This window comes from Carcharodon carcharias, chromosome 26 (assembly GCF_017639515.1).
Source record: "Carcharodon carcharias isolate sCarCar2 chromosome 26, sCarCar2.pri, whole genome shotgun sequence".
Taxonomy (NCBI): domain Eukaryota; kingdom Metazoa; phylum Chordata; class Chondrichthyes; order Lamniformes; family Lamnidae; genus Carcharodon; species Carcharodon carcharias.
The window spans coordinates 41,050,146-41,075,122 of NC_054492.1; the positions used below are offsets into that span (position 1 = coordinate 41,050,146).

Sequence of the window (24,977 nt, forward strand, 5' to 3'; positions counted from 1 at the left end):
TTAAACAAAAGGTTAAGCAAACTGTTTCATACTGTTACAATGCAGTGGCAACACGAGTGGCATTTTCCATGAATGGGATGCTGCCAGCAGTCCAGAAAGATGCTCTGCCTACCATATAATTGAGCAACGCCATGTATGAATTTCAGTGTTGGTGTAATGCCAGGTATGTAGGTCGTACATCCCAATGATTGGTTGATTGAATCAAATAACACGTTCCTCCGGCTGTTCGTAATAGGCAGAGTACAGACTGTATGAAACCCTGCAGCCCATGCTTGCCAAATCCAAAACAAGATGTTTGGTGTGATTCTGTGATTGGGCAGCACTTGCTGAACAATCCTGAGTGTGCTAATAGCTACACTCACAACCAGTTTAAGGTAATCAGTCAAACTCGTCATGTGGCTTATATACGTTTGCTAAAAGTGACATACATTCATATGCAGGGACCTGTTGCAAACAATAGGAATATGCTCAATCCTCGTGCCTTTTTGAATTTCCCAGAGGCAAGGGGAGCCGACAGCTCTCTCTTGCTGTCTCCATGGAAACACCTCTGCCAATCAAAGCCGACTTACCAACCAATCAACATACCTCTTCTATAGTATACATAGTGTGCTGTTTAGAAATTTGGCATTCTTGCATCTGTTCGGATGAGTGCAAGGTGAAAAGCTTTGGCAACATGTCTCTTTTCAGCAATATTAAGTAAATGGAATCCTTCATTAATTTGCACTCATGCAGCTACAGACTGGCAGCTACAGGCTGGAAGATTCCTTAAGGTTGTGTGGAAGTTACTTTTAAATGCCAATTCTATATAGTTTGTAAATCTAACTTCTTTATTGATAAAAACAAAAAAACTGCGGATGCTGGAAATCCAAAACAAAAACAAAAACAGAATTACCTGGAAAAGCTCAGCAGGTCTGGCAGCATCAGCGGAGAAGAAAAGAGTTGACGTTTCGAGTCCTCGAAACATCAACTCTTTTCTTCTCCGCTGATGCTGCCAGACCTGCTGAGTTTTTCCAGGTAATTTTTTATTGATAGGTTTGCTCACCTTCAGAAGATGCCAATTTGGGGGAAAGAGAGAGAAGACACTTGCACATAGATGCTGTGCATTGTAAATAAAATAACCAAGGATGTGAATAAATTTGCAATATAATATAATATCCATATAATATCCCTCATGGGTTTTAGAGCAGAGTTTGGACAGTCTAAACCTGGCTCTAATTGGAAAGAGATGTTGTTTGGGATTAAGTGAGAGTTCCTAATGGTTTGAAAGCCCAAACTTGCTGTCACCTAATCACTACTTCTTGTTTAACCTCATCTTTTTTTTCCGATCTTGATGGTTGGCTTAACGACTTAGGCCTTTATCCACACTTCTCAATACCTGGACACCAATGTGACGTTAGCTAATTCTGTTCGCAGCAACAGAGGCTCTCAGGTAGCACCTTTCTAAGTAGACCTTGGACAGTAATTCCATTGCTATCGTGTTTGGTTACCTTGCCTGCATAGTGATGAATGATGAAACCCTGGTTCCAGCTGTTGAAGTGCTCATGGGTTCCAATTTGCATCTGCAATTTTTGCAACAACGTCTGATCTGCCCCTTCCCCCGTTGCATGCATTGTTGCACAGACATCATCCAAAATACTCAAAATGCCTGGTGGATTCTGCGAAAAAATATTACACTATTACAGACCATAGGATAGACATAACTGGATGATGATACTCTTTAGTGTCAGCATTACTTATAAAAATTGCACATGCTGAACATGATCTGTAGCTCAAAGCGATGTAGGACTGTTTTTGAGAGCAAGGAAATGACTGATCCACCAGTTTTGAAATTGTACTCCTATTCCTATCAGTAACGCATCCAGTCCTTTTTCAAAACTTGCCAGTTTTTAAAAAAAATGAGTTTCACAATTCTCTCACCTTCTACTAAAAAAAAAGTTGCCTAACTTTCCCGTTTTCTTTTGATGTAATGCTTTAAACTGTACACTCTGGTCTTTGAACCATATGCCCAACAAAGAGGTTTTCTTAGATCAGAACTCTCCAAATTCATGAAAACCCTAAGAGTGCTGGGCTCTCTCTAATCAGTACTTGTCCCTCCAGATGATCCCTTCTGCCATCGCTCATCAAAATATCAATCAATTTACCCACATTTTACCCAGGGGCCTTTAATTTGAGGGCTCATTTTGAGCTTCACCTCTGAAGCTGGTTGACATATTTGCCTTTTTGGGATGTTAATGGATTCCAATGAGTTTTGAGAAAAGGTATGATGAAGGAATTTGTGATCTTCTTAAGGCAACTCCACCAGTGAATCGTTTGGCATTAATTTACCCAGATTCCTTTCTGCTATGATTTTCCTTGCGGTAGCAAGGTTTAGAAGTCTGCTCCCTCTCTTATAAACAGTACCGCTTTCAACTCAGGAATCGCTCCTTATCCATGGACAAGAAGAGCCACAAAATAAAGGTTTTGTAATTCTGCCAGTTCACTATTCACACACACACACCACCTCCCCATTGCTACTGGTAAAAACTCCTATGTCCCTCAGTATCCATCTCTGGCACCTGACAAACAATACTTCATTATCTTTTATTTTTTCCATTATATTGTTCTCATGTGCTCCTCCTTCCATCTCATACCAGCTTCTAGACCTTCATTTGACTTTTCCCAGTTTTCCTTATTTGATCCCTTACCTCATTTGCTCTTTAAGAAAATATTCTTGAAGGACTTCAGTGAACCTTTGTGTGTACAGATTAAGTCCCAGTTTATGTCAGGACGATTAAAATTCCCCATCATAACTGAGGCCTTAATACCAATTGTTTCAATCTCCCACCACAGTAATCCAACTCTGTTGTGACTTGGTGACCATTTAACATCCTCTTATCATTCTCCTACCATTAATATTATCCCTCTTCTATCTTTCAGATCCATCCAAATGGGCTTTGTGCCAATTTCCAGTTCCTTCCTCTCAGTGATAAACTGTGCACCTCCCTGCTTTCTCTTCCCTTCCTCAAGTACACAGAGCCTCATGGATCTGCTCCCCACTCATTCTCTTCCTTAGTCAGGTTTCAGTAATTACTAGGATATCAAATAGTCTCCTATCTACCATCACTCCTAACTCATCTTTTTTTATGTTAAGTGCTCCTGGGAGTCATATAAACATATGTTAGTTCCTTCACTTTCCTAATAATTAGTTAACATAGTTATTCTTTGTCTTCTTCAGGTAGCATCCTCAATTATTTGAGGGTCACTGAATCACGGCTTATGCCATGATTTTACTACTGGGCAGGGCAAGGAGGCTGGCCCTGAATCTATCTCAGCCAGACTGGGGATCGAGCACCATGCCGCTGGTATTACACAGAACTACACAATAACGGTCCAGACAACTGAGCTAACTGGCCCTCCGTGGTTACCTTACCTTTCAAAAAATGAACTCAGTAATATGTTATTAAGAAGTGTGTTAAAAAGGCAGTTAATGACAGCAGTTTCTTTTGTCCACATCATAAATGACCATCTCCATGGAAGAATTTGTCCATTTTAACTTTGCAAAGTTGAGAAAGATTGAAAATATTTAAAGCAAACAATATGGTCACTTTATGGACTGGCTCAAGTCAGAATTTCAGCCCATGGTAAGTACTAATCAGAAAGGAAACATATAAAATACTTCTGCAGTCATATGGTCAGGCCATGTGCTAAAGACTTAGATGGAATAGTTGATCTCTGGTGTAGCTCAGAGAAAAAAAATTACACACAATGCTATAAATTCATATATTTTCAATATTCAATTGCTCACCTGCCTGTATTACATATATCTCTATATATTTTTAATAGGAGTTTTATGTCCTGTTTATGATTCTTGTAACACATTTTTGGAAGATGTATTTCGTAACCCAAGAAAAAAAAGAGCAGTTGGAAATGCTCCGTCACCTATATCACTGCAACGTTCTTCCTATGTTACAGTTAGATGGTTACCACAGGCCAATGGTAGATTTGTTTTCCAGTCACATTTTTCCTACGGACCAATCACAGCATTCAAAACTAAAGAACAATGATTACCACAGCAATAGGCATATGGTTACCGGGGTCGAATAGGCAACTATTATCCGATAAAAAGCCAACAACAATTGATTAGAAATGGATTTATTATTATAAAATAGATTAAGGAACTTAAGGAAAGGATTAAGGAAAAAAATGATGGTTGACATGAAGGGTAATCAGCCAGCATTGTGGAGACCCCATGTAATGTGGGAAAAGTTGAAAGAGAAAGAAGGGAAGATTAAGGAACTTCTCTTAAGTTTTGATATCTTACACAGGAGTAACTGTGCAACTGTATCAAAGCACAAGGGAAGTATCTTATGGGAAACCTTTTAAGAAGATTCCACGATTAATTGAAGGAAAAAAACATTAGTTGGTTTTTTTTAATAAACAAACTATGGCCTTTACTATTGAGCAACGAAGCATTATAGAGGATACAGTTTCTTATATTTAGACATCATTCTAAATATATACAAGAATCAGTTCTGATACTTACAACTTTGTTCTCTATAAGGTCACAGACTACTTTATTATTGAAATACTCGATTGCAGTCCATTTAATTCCTTCTTGCACATATTCTTCCTAAGGAGATGAGAATTACACAATAACAGATGAACTTATTCAGACTAAAAAGATATTAGTTTCAGGAGAGCTGAAATAAAGGACACTGAATAGCAATATACTCACTAAAGCACTGGGTTCAATGTTGTAGGACTTCAACCCACAATTTCTGTCTAACAGTGTTGAGTCTCAAGGATATATTTGTAAGCTTTTTGCTCATCAAGGGGAAGTCTTCTAGTGCTAAGTATAATAAGACAAGGCTGCTTCTTGGATCAAACAGGTGAAATTTCTGCATTATGTCTTTTTATATGATTTTTTGATAAAATAATGCAAATTAAAATTGGCTTTCATTAACTATATATTTAAGAAAACTCCTTTGACTTGCCAATTCACAGAACTATCCAGAGAATGTTAATAGTTTGTATGGAAGTCCTTTGTCCAATACTGTTACCTGTACAGTACTCAGAAGTTAATTGAGTCAAAGGATTACTTGATGCATTGGTTTTTGTAAATGTTAATTAAAACCGAGAAAATTAATCATCTCTAACCGATGCACAATCAAGTTATTGTTAATAGGTGTCGAAGGCAGACAGAACACAGGGCAGCCATATTATTCCTTAGCTACTTAAATGATGAAAATGGTCTACATCTTAATTGAGGAGCTATGATGACAGAGTTTGTACATTTCCTGAAAATGAGAGAGTTAAAGGTGTGATCCAATTGAAGTGCCTATATTGAACAATTACAAAGAAGACTTGCTTTAAAGTCAGCATGAATGCTGAACTGATTAAGTTTTAAAGATTGCTTTGCAGGTCTGTAACCCAAAATCTTCCGGTCACATTATAAACTCCAAAACTAATTGCTTTATTATAGTTATCAGGGTAGAAATAATAATGGCTTAATGTTGAACACATTTATATGACCGTGGAAATAACATTTAAATGGGTTTTTGCCACTATTAAAACAAGTTGGACATTGTGTGAACATATTAAGCATCTGCCTGTTGGTATCCCAACAGTTGTTTCCAGACTACATATTATGTTATAAAACCAATATACTGTGGATGCTGGAAGTCTGAAATAAAAACAGAAAATGCTGGAAAAACTCAGCAGGTGTGGCAACATCTATGGAGAGAGAAACAGAGTTAATGTTTTGAGTCCAATATGACTCTTCTTCGGATCATATTTTGTTAGGAAGATTTCAGAATTTTATTTTTTTTTTATCTGTCCTCTTGCTCAAGGTCAGTCTGATTGAAAACTGTGGGGTGTGTGTGTGAAGTAAATTGAAACAGATGGGAGAAAACTCTAGATTTTCCTTAAAGTTGCACGTAATTGATATGCACACAATTAAAGCTGCCTGATTTGTGGAAAGTAAGCAGTGTAAAGCAGTTAAGGGCTGTAATATAATCTGCTTGTTCAGATGATCTTTATAAATAGATCACCTTCATTCTCCAAGTTTCCGATATCTATCACGCTTCAACAATACTAACAAGCAAAACAAAAATATATTTCAATGGCAGGGCTATTATATGAAATAAGATTCCAGATTGAATAATGGGGACATAAGAACAGAAGTAGGCTATTTAGCCTCTTGAGCCTGTAATCATACCGCATCATTGAAGGGCTTATGTCCAAACTTAGCTACTGCACCTTCATTATAAAAATGCAAATATCTTGGATACATTTCTGGAGGGTTACAGAGGGCATGAATAAGTTATATGGAAACACAGTTTGACGTTTTAATGAATTTATTTCAATAAAGGGGCCATCTAAGTGGATGGACTACTTAAGCACTATAAATAAATTAGAACAGTTGGCCATACCTGCTCAGCTTTCAGAGTGAGCTCAATAAATATCTGCTGGAGCTTTTCATTCACAAAGTTGATGCAAAACTGCTCAAAGCCGTTTTTCTGCAAATACACAGGAGAACATCTTAAAAGATGGAGACAGTGGCTTCACACAAGTTCTTTCAATAAACCCTAGAAATGAGTATTAGTTATATCGATGGGTCAAACAGCAGGGTCTGATCCCAGCATTTCTCTGTTGTTTTAGTGGAAGCATTAACCCATTTAAACCAGATAACACAGAGTTAAAAAAGGGGGGTTAAAGAGATATCATACCAACGCATTAACTGTTCACATACTAATGTCACGGACAGGGTTTTCCCCTTGTCGGGCGGGCAAGGTGGGTAGGTCTGACCACCGCCCGTGATTGGGCCCTGATTGTGATTTCACGCTGGGGGTCCAACTAAGGCCCGTCCAGTGTGAAACCCAGCTCCACCCTCCCCGGAAGGGCTGAGCAGGGGTCTGTAGGCCACCGGGTCCAATGGCAACCTGAAAGCCAGTTTAAACATGACCTCGACAGCTCCAGAAAGGCTGCCAAGGAAGGACATCTGCCGCTGTAACGATGGAGTCGAGTGTGGCTGCAAACGCCAGGTGGGAGGGGCAGGTCAGGTGGGCACTCAGGCCCCCCGCTTTTCTGATGAGTGCCTCACAGTCCTCCTGGAGGAGCTGGCTGCCAGGGGGAACATCCTTGTCCCCAGAGATGGGAGGAGGCGGTGAGCAGCCATGATGTGGTGCGGCACACATGGGTGCAGTGCTGGGAGCGCTTCAACGAGCTGCTGTGGTCAGGAAGGGTGAGTACTGTATTGGCTTGGTCAGTGTGCAGAAGCGTTATGGTGTGACCGTCCCTTCATGGAGCTCAAGGGGCATTAGAGTCTGAGTGCCAACTGTCAATCACGCTGAAGCTGTGCAAGGGGGTGAACCCTGGCTGCTTGGACTGAGTGCCTTGCAGCTCGAGGGCCACGACTCGGATGTGCCTTGTGAGGTGTTCCTGGGGTTGGCCAGGCTGCAATGGCGCTGCAGTTATAGGATGGATCAATCAATGCTCCTCTGTCCTTTCAGGAGAAGACAAACCATAACCAAGACGAGAGGGCACGAATAGGTGGAGGCCCACCCAGCCTGCTGCTGCTAACCAGGTTCGAGCAGGATACCCTGGAGCTGGAGAACTGGCGTGCTCCCTGTGCCACTGGACGTGGAGAGGCTGGGGTGCCAGACAAAAGGTAAGAGCACAGTGCATAGAGGTGATACTTTTGGGTTGTGCAACCATTCTAGGGTAGTCACTTCATTGATGGGAAGCCTTGAACCTGGAGTCCCCATTAATCATTGAAAGACGATGGCATGGTGATGCAGATCGCCATTGTCTCACCCATGTGCCTGGCATGCACAGTGACAGTGTGATGACTTTAACCGATGATATGTCCTTCTTCTCCCTTTTAGGTTCAGCAGCAGGCAGGCCCAGGAGGACCACCCCTGACACCAGAGGACCACCGGGCATCATTTTCACCTGCGTCACACCCACTCTCTGAAGCGGGCACCAGCACAGATACCAGCACCAGCCGTTAAGTTGGTGGCGAATATCTTGGTGCACATTGGTGAGGGCACTTCACAGTCGCTTGAGATGCAGGTGGAGGCAGAGACTGCCCAGGGCATCGGCAGTCGGAAGACTGCTGGAGACCAGGATGATGCTCAGTCGAAGGCTGATAATGAGCCTCTGGAGTAATCCATTAGGCGGCAGATGCTGGATGTCCAGCGAGATCTGCGGGAGGATCTAGTGGACATCCATGAGGGTCTGCATACCATGGTCTCCGTGATGTTGGAGTCCATATGGAGCATGAGCACTGTGTTGACCCTCATGGCCGAGCGCACTGCGTTTTCCATTGAGAGAGTGGCCACTCATGAAGAGGCAGCTCTAGGAACAGAACAAGGGGTTCCTGGGGTTGCGCTCAGACCTGCAAACCCTCACACAGGCAATGACCTCAGGTGGTCAGTGTCAGTGTGGGAGATGGATGAGGAACCCAGTATCCCAGCTAGGTGCCGATCCATCAATGGTGTTCAGGGAGATTGACAACAACCTCACGTTGGCGCACGAGCTGCCTGTCGTCTCTCTGGGCTCCTCTGTCCCATCCCAGTAACCATGGCATCCGATGAGGCTGGGAAGATGCTAATCGTGGCACTGGCTGCTCCCTTCCAGGCAGGGTCAGCACAGGCTCTACTGGCCATAGGACGACTGCCAAGGTCATCAAGGCCAACAAGACAGCAGAGTGAGCAACGCTGGTGCCAGCAAGGAGATGTAGCACTCACAAACATAAGTTAAAGGCACCATGAGCACAAGAGGAACAGATCACGGATGATTTTGTGTTAATTTATGTTTACTTTATCTATATTGGTCTGGGAATGAAGATTAGAGAAGTTAATGTAAATAGTTTGGAATTGTCAAAATGAGATAAATTTTGTTTTTGTCTGAGTATGCTTCACCTTTTTATTTTATTGCTGCAGGGTACGCCAGTGTGTAATGTTGGATGTAAATGGCTCTGAACTTTATTGCACAGGCACTGAGTGCTCTTTGTGTTCAAATGAAAGGGTCCTTTCAGACATCTGGGATGGAGGAGGCAGTGCTGGCATGTGTTTGAAGTTGATCTTTGGTAGCTGAATGAGCGTTGGATCAAAGTGTCCCTGGTGTCCCTGCCTCCCTGAAGGCTACTGAGGTCTGGCTCCATGCCTTCAGCATTCTCCTCACCACTCTCCTCTCTGATTCATCACTGGACTCATCATCTGTGGCCTGTGCAGCTGCGTCATGATCCCTTTCCTTCAGGGGGTCCCCCCTTGCTAGTGCCAGATTGTGGAAAGCACAGCTTGCAACCATGATCAGTGACACCCACTGTGAGGTGTATTGTAGTGCTCCCCCTGAACGGTCCAGGCATCGGAAGTGCATCTTGAAGAGACCTATGGTCCTCTCTACCACCGCACTTGTTGGAGGCGTGATTCATATTGTAACGCTTCTCTGCCTCTGTTCTTGGCTGGTGGAGGGTGTCATAAGCCACTTATTCAATGGATGGTCCTTGTCACCCAGCAGCCATCCATCCAGTCGGGCAGGAGCACTGAACAGCCTTGGCACCTGGGAATGTCTCAGGACGTTGAAGAATCTGCATCCTGTGGTCACACACTATCTGCATGTTCATGGAGTGGAATCCCTTCCTGTTGATGAAGGCACCCGGCTGACCCACTGGTGCCTTGATAGCCACATGTGTGGAGTCGAATGCATCCTGGATGCAGGAGAACCCAGCAATTGCGGCAAAGCTCTGGCTTGCTCAGTTTAGTTGGCCTCATCCATACGGTAAAGAATAAATGTCAAACCCACCTGAACAGAACATCTGTCATCAACTTGATGCAACTGATGATTGGGACACTCCACAAAGATCCCTCACTGAGCCCTGGAAAGAGCTGGAGGTATAGCAGTTGAGGGTCACTGTGCCCTTCAGAGCCACTGGCATGGGGTATCCACCCATACAGTTGGAGGTGATCTCAGGCCCAAACATCTGACAATTGGAGGTCACGGTCTCCTTTGAGAGGCAGTGCATCCTTCGGCATTGCAATTTGTACATATTGAGGTAGCTGTATCGCACCTGTAAACCCTGGCAGCAGGATAGTAGTGTCCTTTGCGGCCTCTTCCACCTTGGACTACCTGCTGTCCCTGCGCCGCTTGTGCCTGCGCTTCTCCTCCCACAGGTTGCTCCCTTGGAGGTTGCCTATGGGACACCTGGCTTCCTTTTCCTTCTGCCCCTCTCTTCCTCCCCACGGGAGACCACAATCCTCATTACCAGGGTAAGGGAAGGCTGTCTGATACCTGGAAGGGTGCACATGGTCTGAATCCTCCAGGAGCCTGGCAGACACCAATCAGTCCTGGAAATGCTAAGAATGAAGCCCCAAACAGAGATGAAGCTGCCAAGTACCAATAAGCAATTAGCTGCAAACTATCTACCAAACTCTTCGCTGCAGTGCTGCTCACCTTTCTTATCCCGCCCTTGGATGAGGTTTGTGAAAATGTTGGCTGGCCGCCTGCCCGTTTTGCCCATGAGATGAGCAGGAAATCGCAGGGCAAGGTAAAATCACAGTCAACTGGACTGTTAAGTACCTTAAGCGGCCTGTTAATTAATGGCGGGCACCTCTCCAGCAACTGTGTGCCCACCAAGCGAAACATCGCGCTAGTGTGCGATGATGTCGGGATGCTTACCCGACACCATCGTGCACTATTTTACTCGTGCACAGGTTGGGCGTGCACCTGCCCGCCCACGAGATGAAAATTCTGCCCCATTAATAGTTTCTTGCCCTAAGAGAAAACACCAACATTTACTGACATTCACACTAGGTGGGTACAAGTACTTCCTGAACACAACTGGCATTAAAGTGTACTGAAACACTCCAAGAAGAATTAAAAATCATTCAGAGTAATTTCACTCTACACACTGTACTTGATGTTGAACTTTACATGAACATAAATATAAAAAACAAATAGCACTGGTGCAATTCTAAGCCAGTAAACTAAAGCCATACCTGGAAAATCTCAAAGCCATAGATGTCCAGAACGCCAATGTTGTATTCCTCATGGTCCTTCTCCATAGCCTTGTTAATGGACTGGAAAAAATGCAAAATAACTAACTACACATGCTGTGGAAAAATATTTTGGAGTTGAAGTGTAGCTGTACAGTTTAGTTACCACTTTGGTATGAAATTCCTCGGTCTGGTATTAATAAAAATATCATCTTCGAAAATATAGCATAGAATGGAGGAAGTGCATGTTTGAGGATGTGGCGCCAATCAAGTGGGCTGCTTTATCCTGGATGGTGACAAACTTCTTGAGTGTTGTGGGAGCTGCACTCATCCAGGCAAGCGAAGAGTATTCCATCACACTCCTGACTTGTGCCTTGCAGATGGTGGACTGGCTTTGGGGGGGTTAGGAGGTGAGTTACTCACCACAGGATTCCTGGCCTCTGGCCTGCTCTTGTAGCCACAGTATTTATATGGCTAGTCCAGTTCAGTTTCTGGTCAATGGAAAGCCCCAGGATGTGGATTGGGGACATCACAGCCAATCACAACTTTGCCTTCTCTTGAAATCCAAGAAAACACACCTTGCTGGAATGGAGTGGGTGGTTGGGATGGGGTGAGGGTGGGGGACAGGCACTGGACAGCAGCCAGGTTGCTGACTGATTATTTGTTTTCCCCTTTCTAGGTAAGAATACTGCATTCCCGCCTCTCAACCAAATGGAAACCAGCTGACTCGCAAAGGGTTAAAAACAAACCTGAAACCTTATTAATTTGCATGGCTGACTTGGCAGGGCATTTCCCCACAGAGCTATCACTGCTTTTAAAAAACCTCAAATGAATGGGTAGAGGCAGCTGCAGGTTGGATAAAAGTGCTTTAAATGCTGGAGACACGAACACCCACTCAGAAATTCCCTATCTTCATTATGACTCCTTCTCATACAAATTGCACACAATTTTCACATGGTCACAAGGGGGGCATAAAATTAAATAAAGGCTGTGTTTGTTGCCAATGTGTGCATGTGCAGTCCCAGTGTTTTACTCCGTTACATCATTGTGAGCCAGGAGCAAAGATGGCACCGCTCATATCATCACAGCTGTGTTTTAGGCCACGTCCTTTCATTCCTCATTGAAGCGGATTGGCCAGAGCACCTGTCACTCACCGAGAGGGGGTCGGTTTTCCGGGGGGAGGCCCCAGTTGGACTCCGACCTCGGGCAGTGAGTTTGGTCCAAGCGGGAATTAGGTGGAGAGTTTACAGAAGAGGGGGATTGATGGGGGTGGGGGTGAGGGGGAGGGGGGCGTGAGGAAGGGGAGGGGGGGCGTGAGGAGGGGGAGGGCGGGCGTGAGGAGGGGGCTGGGGGTGTGAGGAGGAGGAGGAGGAAGGAGGAGGAGGATGGGGGTGTGAGGAGGAGGAGGAGGGGGAAGGAGGAGGAGGATGGGGGTGTGAGGAGGAGGAAGAGGGGGAAGGAGGAGGAGGAGGAGGATGGGGGTGTGAGGAGGGGGGTTGGGGTGTAAAGAAGGGGAGGGGATGCCATATGTGTGAATGGTGAGATCATTGGCACATACTCAGTGGGCACTGGCTGGCTGGGCACAGTGGAGCGACATCATTGGATTTCTGTACATGCGCAGATGGGTATTGATGACAATCTTGCCTGGCATCTTGCTTTGGCAAGAGATATAGTGTTAAAAATGGCAAAGTTGGCCAGTAAGATTAAGCTTAGGTCCTGCAACCTCTCCCTCCAGCAAAGAAACTCTCAAACATCTTGCAATAAATTATTCCGCAGGATCGGAGAAAGGGGAATCTCTCCCAATGGTTAATAAGCAAAGGCATCATCTGGTGCTACAGTCAAGTCGTACAAACTAGGAGTCATCCAGTCTGCCTGATGTTCGCTGATTCCATCAGCTAGAGGAAGAAAATGATCAGAGTGGATCCAACCCAGATGATCCCAGTGACACAAACTGTAAAGTGAGCATTTTGGGCATTGAATAGAATTGGGGTCAGCCATAAAACCTTCCCTGGCTCAACAGTCTGCGGACACTTCTGATCCAGGCTCACACATGAAGAATGACCACTTGGAAGAGATACCCAGCAGGAACCTGCACTTTTAGGAGAGAAGGCGAAGATATTGATGAGAAAAGAGCAGCGGTCTACATCCAACTATTCCACCTTTACTTTAGAGGTTGGCAAAGCTGTTCCATTTCTTATGAGTTCATATCCTTTACCTTGAAAAGTAGAAAACTTTACACACGCAAAACAAAATGGGATTCGGATGGCGAGGGGATAAGAAGAGATCGGCCATCCAGAGCAGAAAGAAGATGAATGATCTCATCTGTGTTGCCAGGGTAAGGCAACCATCACATCACTCTAAACTTTCACACTCACAAAGCCATTGCACGTTCACTGGCATCTCACTCACTGCCAACCCAAGGGACATCGCCACTCACTCTCTCACACACCCATCTGGCCTCATTTCCTCTGGACACTGCCTCCTCAGCCCTCACCATCTTGAGGCCACTTGCACAGATCAATGTACGTACAACACAACAACACACCACAACACACACACACAACACAACACACAATACACACACCGCTCCCTGCTTTATGGCTGGTCTGGTAGATAGAGACCCCCTTACAGTAAAATGGTGCTGCCTATGAAGCCTGGTACTGATGACTGCGAGTGCTGCCCAAGGCAAGGTAGCACTCGAAGTGCTGAGCCAAGTGCAGGTCACCGGGTGCACGTTGTTTATGTACCAATGTGAAACAGGTCAGCCTGATCTGTGAGCTCGTGGTCCAGTATGGGGGATGATTCCGGCGAGCAGGGCTTATAGTGAGATTCTAGTATATTGATATTAGCTTCTCAACGTGCAGTGGTGTGAAACGTGGCCCACCGTGGACGAGCGGAGCGGACGATCGCAAACTGGGTTTTATGACAACGTGAAACTGGTTTTTGCGATCTCCCGATATTTTCCACTCCCACCCACTATGACGCCGCTGCAAACAGGAGCAGAAAATCCCAGCTACAGGAGAGAGATTTCTCCCCGTCGGGTGGGCCGGTAGGGAGCGGGCGCCCGCGATCGGCTGGGTGCCGCCATTTTATGTGGGCGGGCCAAATAAAGCCCCCCCCCCCCCACCCCAGCATGACACGCATACGTGCGAAAGGGCACAGAAATCTCCCTGAGGCACGGAGCTGCCTCGGGGAAATTATCTTCAATATGAAACCTCGAAATAAAAACAAAGTTAGAAATCATTTACACCTGTCCCCTCATGTGACTGTGTCACATCAGCTGGGACATGGTTATCAAATGTTTGAAAATTATTTAATAAACCCTTTGGAATTCTTCACCCCAGAGGGCTGTGATTGAGTATGCTCAAGACAGAGATTGACAGATTTTGAGGTATTAAAAGCATCAAGGGATACAGGGATAATGCAGGAAAATGGCATTGAGGTAGAAGATATAGTTGAATGGCAGAGGAGGCTTGAGGGGCTGAATGGCCTACTCTTGCTCCTACGTTCCTACAACTGCTCTGTTCAATGCCCTAACATCAAATCAAATATAAAACATTTAATTGCAGAAACCTGACAGTTCATTGCATTCTCTTTTCTGCTTCTAACAAGTATTTTTTTCAATGCTGTATCAATGAGGGACTTGGTACATGAGGATAATTTAATGAAGGGAGTATTGTTCTCGCCATAGCACTGTCAAACAAGATTACTTTTGTGGCAGCATCAACAGAGCACATATGGCATAAAACATCTGCAATTGCTGGGGGCAAAACAACGCAATACAGTAAAAAGCATTTCAAATCAGTTAGAGAGGAAGGATGGTCTGGGGGGTGTCCTCGTTGTTCAAAGCACTTCCTTGGGTGTCTGTGTGAAATGAAATAAATACACTCGCAAATGCATTCGTTACCTATTAAGAGAAAGTGTACTATCATGTTTATTCCTCAATGTTGACCCAGCATTTCATGTGCCCTTTTCACAGCCTATTTGCTGATTTAACTGTCAAAGATGTCTCAAAGCAGCTCCATGGGCCCAGCAGGGAAGCAATGAAGAACCATGCAACACACAAGGGTACTGCCCCTTTAAATATTTAACAGGATGGTTTAATTTTATGATCATTAGAAGCCACATTAGTCTCTGTGCAGAGACAAAGTATCCAGCTGTACTTACATCTACCAAGTAGTCAAAGATGCGCGAGTGAAGAGCCTTGGAAAGTGCATCCCTCGTGTAACATGCCTGCTCGACATTTAACGTGACGTTAATGCTTTCAGACCTTCCTCCCCATTTGCTGTCCATTTTGCGGCTGGTCAATTTTTCCTTCAGTCGCTCTTGATCAATACCGAGTAGGAAAGCTGGGAATGCCAGGACTGTGGGGGTAAATACAGAAGACTTAAGAATTTTTGTTCACCCGATACATATGGTAGCCTCGGCTCCTTTGCAAACTAAAGTTTCAATTGATGGACGCTCCAAAGTTCAGAATTAATAAAATAAATGCAAAAATCTATTTTATTGATTGATGCTGAATTTTTACGCTGGTTTGTTCAGAGGCCTTAATTATGGAGAATGCTGGAGGGCAAAGAAATATTTTCCTGTAGCTTGATTTACAATGATACAATTTAGCAAGTTTCTTTTGAGAAACACTAGACGAAAGGTAAGATAAATATAAGCCCTAAAATGACACTGACATGCTAGCATACAAATGCTCAACGTGTTTTGCCTGAAATTTTGCCCTGCACTATTTTGCTGGAGGTGATCACTTGTTCAAAATGCTTACGTTAATACTTCCACTGGATAGTGAGAGGATGTAGAGATAGCAGCTTAAGCACTTGGAAGTTAACATCCTCCAGAGCAATTCTGCAGGCCAAATGGTAAGTTCAAGTAAACTGGGGGACTTTTCCTAAATGATTCTTTTCAAACCATCAGGCAGTAATATTATCAGGCATCTTTGGAATTCATAGAATTATACAGCACAGAAGGAGGCCATTCAGCCCATTGTTCGTGTTCTGGCCCATTCCCCTGCTCTTTCCCCATAATCTTGCACATTTTCCTTCACAATAATATATTCAACTCCCTTTTGAAAGCCACTATTGAATTTGCTTCCACCATTGTTTCAGGCAGTGAATTCCAGATCATTATAGCTCAGTATGCTACAAAATTCTTCTCACGTCCACTAGCTCTTTTGCCAATTACCTTAAATCCGTGCCCCCTAGTTACTGATTGTCTTGCCAATGGAAACAGTTTCTCCTTATTTACTCTATGAAAATCCTTCATAGTTCTGTCCATCTGTATGAAATTTGCCCTAACCTTCTCTGTTCTAAGGAGAACAATCCCCGCTTTATCAGTCACTCCACATAACCAAAGTCCATCAGCCCTGGCACCATTCCAGTACATCTCCCCCGCAAAATCTCCTCTGCACACTCTCCAAGGCCTTGACATCTGTCCTAAAGTGTGGTGCGCAGGATTGCACACAATAATCCAGCGGGGGCCTACCCAGTGATTTATAAAGAATATATATGAAGAAAGACCTAAAATGTAACATGAACAATGAGAAAATAGCTCCAGGATAGTCCAGTGCATATATGTAGTGTTTTGTGTGGAAGTTAACACTTGATTTGAATGAGCCCAAAGAACCTTGCTGAGGTTGTGCTAGAGATGGTGCATTCAGCCTTAGTGGCCCATTGCTCTGCAGTAATCTAGCCAAGGGCTCCAGTCCAGACTGGAGCCTTTAACATGGTCTTGCACACCATTCTCTTCTAAACACTTCTCCCCCACTGTCTAGTTCAGTCAGATTGTCCCTCAATTGATTCTGCTCTTATTAAATCCTAGCCAGGCCCATTCCACGTGTGGGTGTTGGGCGAGGCTTACGTTTATTGAATAGGCTCATACTTGAAGAATGCAGCTTTGATGTGGTACTGGTGGGTCACTGGTGCCCCCAAGAGCCCGCACCATCCAGCGACGCAAGCAGATAGTTGGAGGAAATCATATCCCCGGTACACAAAGTTTCAACAGTCACAATCTCATCAGCTTCATCCCGCCTGAGCCACAATTCCTGGCAATTTAGCAATCCTGAGGTACTTGAATTCTGGCAATTCCTGCCCACAAGAATTAAAATGGGAATCCCAATCTTTCAAAGTTTCTGACTTTCAGACACAGATGAACTTAATTACTGAGGAGTGATTAGAATTCACACACTGCTGGAGCACCATGCTCACAGCTCTGGATCTCACCACTTTCACTTTTGAAGGAACAATTCACATGTTGCTCATTAAATGAATTATAGCTCAATTTAGATTTGAACTGAAGCCACTTAAGAATTAAATGCAGTTGTTATTAGACTGAAAATACGGTGTGTTGGGAGGTTTGCAATGGTGAGCTGTGTCAAAAAGAACACTTTCATGAACAGTAATAGAAATAACTTACATTTATATAGTGTCTTTCATGCATGACCTTAGCATATCCCAAACTGCTTTGAAGCTGATAAAGCATTATTGAAGTGTAGCCACTGTTAAAATGTAGGAAAGATACTGGGCAATTTGTACACAGCAAAACCTCATAAAAAGCCATGTGATCATGACTAGATAATCTGCCTTAGTGATGAAATATTGAGAAGACCACCAAGGACAATTCCCCAGTCCTGTCCATCTGTACTGCATTGGGTGTATATGCCTAGACTTTGTGCTCATGTCTCTGGAGAAGGACTTTACCTTCCATCACAATGGAAGGTGTGTGCTGCCACTGACTCACAGCTAACACAATAAATGAACGGAAAAGATCTGGTGGCGATGTTGATGCTCCACGCAATGGGGGGTCATTTTTATATTCACCACCTGGTTGGATTGCTTGCTTGTCGTAGAACTGGTTTGACTTTCATCCTTTTAAAAGCAATGGGATATATACTGGGCAATTTCCACAGCAGGTTAACAATCAGCTCTATCCCATTGTCAACTGGGTGGGAGGCAGGTTTGTGCTTCTGCTGTGCCATACAATGTGTGCCCAATGTTGGCCATACCATCATGAGAGGTGGAGAATGGGCTCTTCCCTGCAGTGGGGAGAACTTTCCCTCCGGCAACAGCAAAGTCACTGAAAAATTGCATTGATTACCTAAGATTATATTTGTCTTATCAAGGGGGTCTCCAGGAAGCTCTAAGGAAGCAAACATTCCATTGAGGCTTGCTGACCCTTGTGGGACTACAGCTCTGAGTCAGTGGTTTCAAGAGAAGCCGATGTAGAGGGGCACAACCCCTTAGTGAATCACGGGCTGGAATTTATGGGGAACTGTATTCCCCGCCCCCTGGACTGAAAAGTCAGTTGTCAACCCACCCAAAAACTGACTGGCCCACAGTCATTTTACGCTGGGGAGCAGCGTTAGTCGTATAAGATTGAGACCTCTGCCCTGATCTTGGAGGAAGTCCTGCCTTAGAGAGCGACCAGCGTCAGGTTCAAGCAGTGGCCACTGCTGGGATTACAACCAGTCCCCAAGAAGAAGAGGTGATGGAGCCTGGGCTGCTAGATCTGGGCTATGGGTGGGCTTGGCTGGCAGACACCAGCGCAGGGGAGCTGAGGTTGATACCCCCCCTTTAACCTGCACCCCTTGGTGGGGTTCCCTCCAATATGCACTGGGGACACCCACATCACCCAAAGGAGGATTCACCCCTCCTTTTTGCCCGATAGCAGCCCATGTGATGAAAGCTGTAAGGCTACCCGCTTGGTCTTGGCCTCTCCTGTCACCATTCTTGGCCACAAGGGCCTCATGAGGCCCAAGGGTAGGTGGGATACCTGACTCTCCTCCACTTGATGTAAAATAGGAGACTGATTGTGGATAGGCAGGAAGGTGGGGGGGGGGAGACCACCCCTCCCCCCCTTTAAATTTGCCATCCTGCTGGGGGAGGCAGGGGGCACATCCCCAGCCCTATACCCTTGGACAGCATTCAAAAGCCTACTTTAATCCTCCTAAAATCAATAACCACAGACCAACATGAGGCATCCCGATTCTGGGAATCTATCAGGACCGCTGGGAATTCTCGCCACTAGGCATTCAAATAAAAATTTTCCCTAGATGGTGAATTTTGGTCACAGAACGGTCAGAGGATGGCTGCAGTCAACTGAAGGAGCCCTGTTTTAAATTAAAGTGATGTTGGTGGGTTTTGGCAGCTGCAGTAGCACAGATGTTTCAGAACAGGATGCAGACTGCTACAGGCAGGCGCTAAAATCCCAGGGATAAAAAAATGCTCCATAATTAGGGAATGCTGCAAAATGGTCCAGAACGGAACAGAAGATGGCTATGTGCAGAAACAAGGGAAAACTGCGCGCGAGAGAAGAAACAGGAAATCAAACACTTCCTGAGGAGAGAAAGAATGTTCAGTACAGAAATCTGACAGTAGCCATCTGAACTCCTGTTTCTTGTTTCAAGGGCTCTATTTATTTTTAGTACATGTATAGCACAGTAAATCAAATAGTAGAACAAAACACCAGCCCTTTCCACATCTTCAAAAGAGACTCCAATTTAATTAGATACATTGGGGCAAATGTGAATCTATAGCACTTGGGCAGTAACCAAGAGGTGTTGATTACCGACTGTAGAACCCGCCTGATTTTCATTCTATTGAGAGGAAATTTTACCTCACTGTTTCAAAAACAGATTCAATAAAAAGTTTGCTAAACTTCAAGGGGGAGAAGAGTTTCAAATCGCTGCTAGAACGATTCAGGAACAGAAAAGCCCAACTATGTCCCACAACCTGCTCCTTTTTTGATTGAGAAATTATTCGTTGATGTCCTATTGAAGCCGCGATCCTGTCTCTCACTCCACTGGATCAATCCTGACATTCTCTTTATTTATCCTTTCATGAGATGTGATGTGAGCTGGCAAGGCCTGCATTTGTTGCCCATCCCTAATTGCTCTTGAACTAAGTGGCTTGCCATGACCATTTCAGGAGGCAGTTTAGATTCATGTATAGGCCAGACCAGGTCAGGAAGGCAGGTTTCCTTTCCTAAAGGGCATTAGTGAACCAGGTGTGTTTTTGTACCAATCTACAATGGTTTCATGGTCACCATTACGGAGACCGGCTTTCCAATCCCAGGGCCAGAATTTTTAACTCGTTGGGCAGTCACGTGCCTGACCCAAACAAGCGTAGGATGACGTGTGATGATGTCGGGCAAGCGTCCTAACGTCATCGAGCACTCACGCAATATTTCGGTAGGTGCGCAAGTCGGCAGCGAGCCCGCCAACAACCAACAGGCCTATTAAGGCCATTAACGTCCTAACCAAATGTAATTATTTTGCTGCCCACCCCCCCCATCCAACCCTACGGTGGACCGGCAAGCGAAAAGGCCAAGCGGCCTTTGCATTTTTTAGGAAACCTCATCCATGGGCGGGATCAGATCAGGGTTTCCAAAAGCAATTAAAAATCAAATTATCATTTTAACATTTCATTAATAACATGTCCCCGCTCTAGTGACAGAGTCACATGGAGGGGGGGGGGAGACATGTTTTTTTAAACATTTTACAATTTTTTATTTTTCATTTTCAAAACCTTTCATCTCCCTGAAGCTGCTCCGTGTCTCAGGGAACTTTTCATCAGCGCGCCACATGCACATGTACGCTCGCCCTCCTCCCCACCCCCACACAGCCAATGCTAAGCGGTGCAACACACGTTTCACGCTGCGGGGGGGGGGGGGGGGGGACACACCGGGGGGGGACCTTAATTGGCCCACCCAGCGTGAAATTGTGGTCGGGACCCAATCACGGGCGGAGGGCAGCTTTCCAACCATCCCCTGCCCAACAAGGGCAAAATTCTGCCCCAGGTTATTCATTGAAATTAAATTCCAACTTGCCGTGGTGCTTCTTGCTTTATGGACAATCAAAGCTGGCCCAGGCCAGCAAAGCCCATGTCCCGTGAACGAATAATAAAAAAAAATTAGCCTGAGCCTCCAGATTACAAGACCAGTGACATTACCCACGACGCCGCCGTCTCCCTGCATTGTGAGAGTATAAAACGGGGGACAGTGAATCAGCAGCCGTTTCATCTCTTTCTGTGGAGTCAATGGAAATGCAAATTGGAGGTGATGTAAAACAGGCGACTGATTCGCTATCGCCCCTTTACGCTATCACACAGTTAAGGTCAACCTCAACATTCCACGTGCACACCGCATTGTACATGGCAATAACATTGCATGATTTACCAGAGTGTGGCTAGATGGCCAAAGCCGCTCTCAGCAGTGTGTCCCACGCGAGGGAGGCAAGTTCAAGGCTCTGAATACCACAACCATGGCAGGCAAGAATGAACATAGCAGGCAAAGCATATCCGTATGCTTCCAAGATTGTAGATGCAATGTGGTCAAATCTCAGCGTCAATGGTGATTTCGCTAATGTTTGCACAGAACTTACAACACAGAACTGGGCTGTCTGACCCAAGCAATTCCACACCAGCAGGAATCTATGTCCCATGTACCCAGGCTGTATCCACGGCCAGGAGTTTCCCGAGGACTTGGTGGCGAACACATTGCTGGCGATTCTGGCTGACCCACAGCTACTTAACGCTCCAACAATCCTTAATTGGCTGGAGGCAAGACTTCCGCCCCTCACTCAGGAGGAAGTCCCACCTCAGAGAGCTGATAGGCAAGCAGCGCTTTTGTCCCAGCAGCAACAAAAGGTGCAATGACCAGGAATGCGCAACTGCAAGCAGTCCCCAGAGTCTTAGTCCCAGGCGTTCAGGACCAGGTAAGTCTGGGGGTCTCAGGGCGGGGAGGGGAAGTGAGACCCGGGAGGTGTGGGCAGAGGGGTGTAGGGGTGCTGGTGGAGAGCCTGGGGTGGAGGGGTGTGGAGGGAGCACTGGCAAAGGCCAGATATTTTGAGGCTGAATGTCCAAGTTGATGGAGACAACCTCTCCCTTCTGGCCCGAGGCCTGAGCAAGGTCACTTTTCAGGTTTCTGCCCTTTCCCTGACCTTCTCCTGCCAGTCTAAAAACTGAGGCTGGGTGTGAAACGGCCCTTAAGTGGTCATTAATTAGCCACTTAAGGTCCTCAATTGGGGCAAGGGTGGTGGGCCAGTCTAGGCTTTGCCCATCCCACCGTAACATTGGGGAGACGTCGGGGCAGGTGGAAAGACCATCCAAAGAATTTTCCGGCCGTCCCCCCAACCACACCACCTCCCCACCCTACCACACCCCCACCTACAAACTGCCGGCAGGGGAGGGTAAAATTCTGCCCCACATGTACCATCCAGTTTCCTTGAATAACCTATCAAAACTATTTGTAAATGTTGTCATGGTTTCTGGTTGAATTGCGAACTCGAATGATACATTCCTCACAGCCCTTGTATAGAAAGTTTTCCCTTCCTCCACTCTCAATAAAATGTCCCTTCTTCATGAATCACTCAACCGCTGGAAATAGTCTGCTCCCCTCCACCTGGACCCATCTAATCTTTCTTTCTTACACACTCCATCAAATCCCCCCGTAATTTCCTTTGAACCAATATTTCCAGCTCCTTCTTCATACTCGGCAACATCTGGTGAATCTGTGCTACACACTTCCTGTTCATTCCTGACAGCATTTGGGCCTGATGCAGCCTGTTTAAGACTGACATCAAATTCACTCTGTTGTCCAGTGTACTCAGGTGGGAATCATTCCAGACTTGCACAACGTGTGGTGGAGGGTGGGAAAAATGTCCTTTGCTGGGTTTTCGAACCATAATCGCCCGATTCCCGCCTAATTAATTATGCAGCCATGGGAAACACGCATCTCACTGGCAGGCCGTTACCTCGCTACTCCCTCACGCGGGGGGGGGGCTTTATTTAAACTGTGGCTGTGCGCACAGTTCTCAATGCTTGCAGCCCAGGACAGCTCCGGTGAAAACATGGCCCCAGAAGGCAAGAAGGGTGCAGTCCCCTCCTATTGAGAGACGCATCCCTAGGATGCCTTCTGGACACCGAGGAGGCTCACCGCGATGTCCTTTAGCCCTGCTTTGGCCGCAGGAGGCCCTTCAGTCTCAACACTCTGGTTTGGGAGGTGATGGCAGAGGTGGTCAGTGCCAATGCTGCACATTAGAGGTCGGTCATCCAGTGCAGAAAACGGGTGAATGATCTCATCCATGCCACCAGGGTAAGACAACCATCTCATCACTCTAAACTCACACACTCACAAGGCCATCAAATATTCGCTGGCATCTCACTCTCTGCCAGCTCAAGGGACATCAATCTCTCTCACACACACCCTCACAACCCCATCTGGCCTCATCTCCTCTGGAGGCTGCCTCCTCAGCCCTCACCATCTTCAGGCCACTTGCACAGATCAACACGTGCCCCCACACACACCACTGGGCACTCCCCTTCCCCAGTACAGCCCTTGCCCTGCAGCCTCTTCCCTTGCCTGAGGCTGCTTCTTCCCCTTCCCCAAGCAAGCCCTAGCCCTGCAGCCGTTGAAAAGCATCTTCATTGTCTGGTAGGTAGAGACCTGCCCGTTAGATGTGGTGCTGCCTGTGAAGCCTGGTGCTACAGGAAGGCAAGCAAACAAATCTCAAAGTCCTGAAGTGCTGCTCGCCAGGTGCACTTATGTACAGTTGGTGAAACACTTTGGCATGAATAGGCGAACAGGGCTTATAATGGGATGCTAAAGTGTGGAAATTAGGTTCCCGACGTGTGGTGGCACAAAACACGACCCTCCATTGACGGGTGCAGCAGACAATTGCAAACTGGTTTCACGACACCGTGAAACCGATTTTTGTCCTTTTCGCCATGTTGTCCCCACGCCCCACTGACCCCCCCACCCCCCCACAACTCACCCGCCATGATGCCCGACGCCAGTGGGGCCAGAAAATTTCCGGCCTTAGAATCTGGCTGATCAGCGCCAACAATAACAATTTCATTCACTTCTTTCTATTACACCTTCTGCAGAAATATTATGAGGACCCCCATCTTCTACAAGACTGTTCTTGGCTGTCGGAGGAACATCCTTATCTTCAATCTGTGCTCCAATCACATCATTAGAAAGATTTTAAGAAGTTGAAGAAATATCAGCCTCATGGGATCCAGCAAATTGTCGCAGCATTTCGATGTTTTCCTGATTTATCCCTAGCTTTTTCACATGTGTGAACATTAACACCCTCTACCTTTACAAGATCAGTCACTACGCTGCTTCCTTCTGAAACATCTGAAGAAAACTCAGGCAAGTTACTACTTAATGGAACTGCTTTTTCTCTTCCTATAGGATGGAGCCCAAAACTGCACATGGTCCTCGAACTGTGGTCTTGCACAAATTTACTGTTACATCTTGACTTGTAAAACACACAGTCAAGACTCCAGTACAATTCGGAAACAAAGTACTTACATTCTTCACTTTCCACAGCAGCATAGTTGCCAACCTCTTTAAAACTGAGGTTCCCCATGTGAAGCACACCGGCCACAATCTGTAGAACCATAGCCTGCTCATCAGCAAAGATTCCAATCACATTCATAGCGTGCTGCAAACACAATCATTTAAAATTAGGTAACATCCATATGTGCAAAACAGACTGATTGACTCCTTAGGTTGCCGGTGAAGCTTAATAACGTCTGATGGGGTGAGTGACGTGGAGAATCTCTGGGCTCGCTGCTGGTTTATAATTTATGGTCTGTTAACTTATAAGTATTTACAGAAAAGCCTGCAAGTGAAGAACTCTGAATATTCATTCCTCTCAGGAAGTGACTGAAAAGTCTAAATATCTCAGGATCTTGTTGAAAGGCCAAGAGATTCGGTAGTTGGCTATGTTAAGCCTGGAGGTATATCGCAGGCTTTGTTTGACTGACCCTTCAAATAAAGAAGGGCAGAAGGCTTTGCACACTATATTATGTAGAATCAACTCCAATGGAACCGGACAAATGTCTGTCTGCAGGGCACAGAGCACCATGTGGTGCATTTACCCATTAAACAAATGGAATACGCAGATTTTTAAAAATTTGTTCTTGGGATGTGGGCGTCGCTGGCTAAGCCAACGTTTATTGCCCATCCCTAATTGCTCGAGGAAGTGGTGAT

General features: G+C 45.5%; 1 protein-coding gene across 2 annotated transcripts in view; it reads right to left on the reverse strand.

The window, feature by feature from the left end:
• The window catches only part of myo1ea (myosin IEa), a 154,144-nt gene that overhangs the window by 51,139 nt on the left and 78,028 nt on the right, over positions 1-24,977 (reverse strand). For both annotated transcript variants that reach the window (XM_041174806.1, XM_041174805.1), the window contains exons 9-14: positions 24,294-24,426; positions 15,144-15,340; positions 10,980-11,060; positions 6,411-6,497; positions 4,523-4,609; positions 1,488-1,655 (exon numbers count right to left, since the gene is read on the reverse strand). In XM_041174806.1, the coding sequence (XP_041030740.1) occupies positions 1,488-1,655; positions 4,523-4,609; positions 6,411-6,497; positions 10,980-11,060; positions 15,144-15,340; positions 24,294-24,426 (753 nt within the window). The remainder of the gene's footprint in view (positions 1-1,487; positions 1,656-4,522; positions 4,610-6,410; positions 6,498-10,979; positions 11,061-15,143; positions 15,341-24,293; positions 24,427-24,977) is intronic.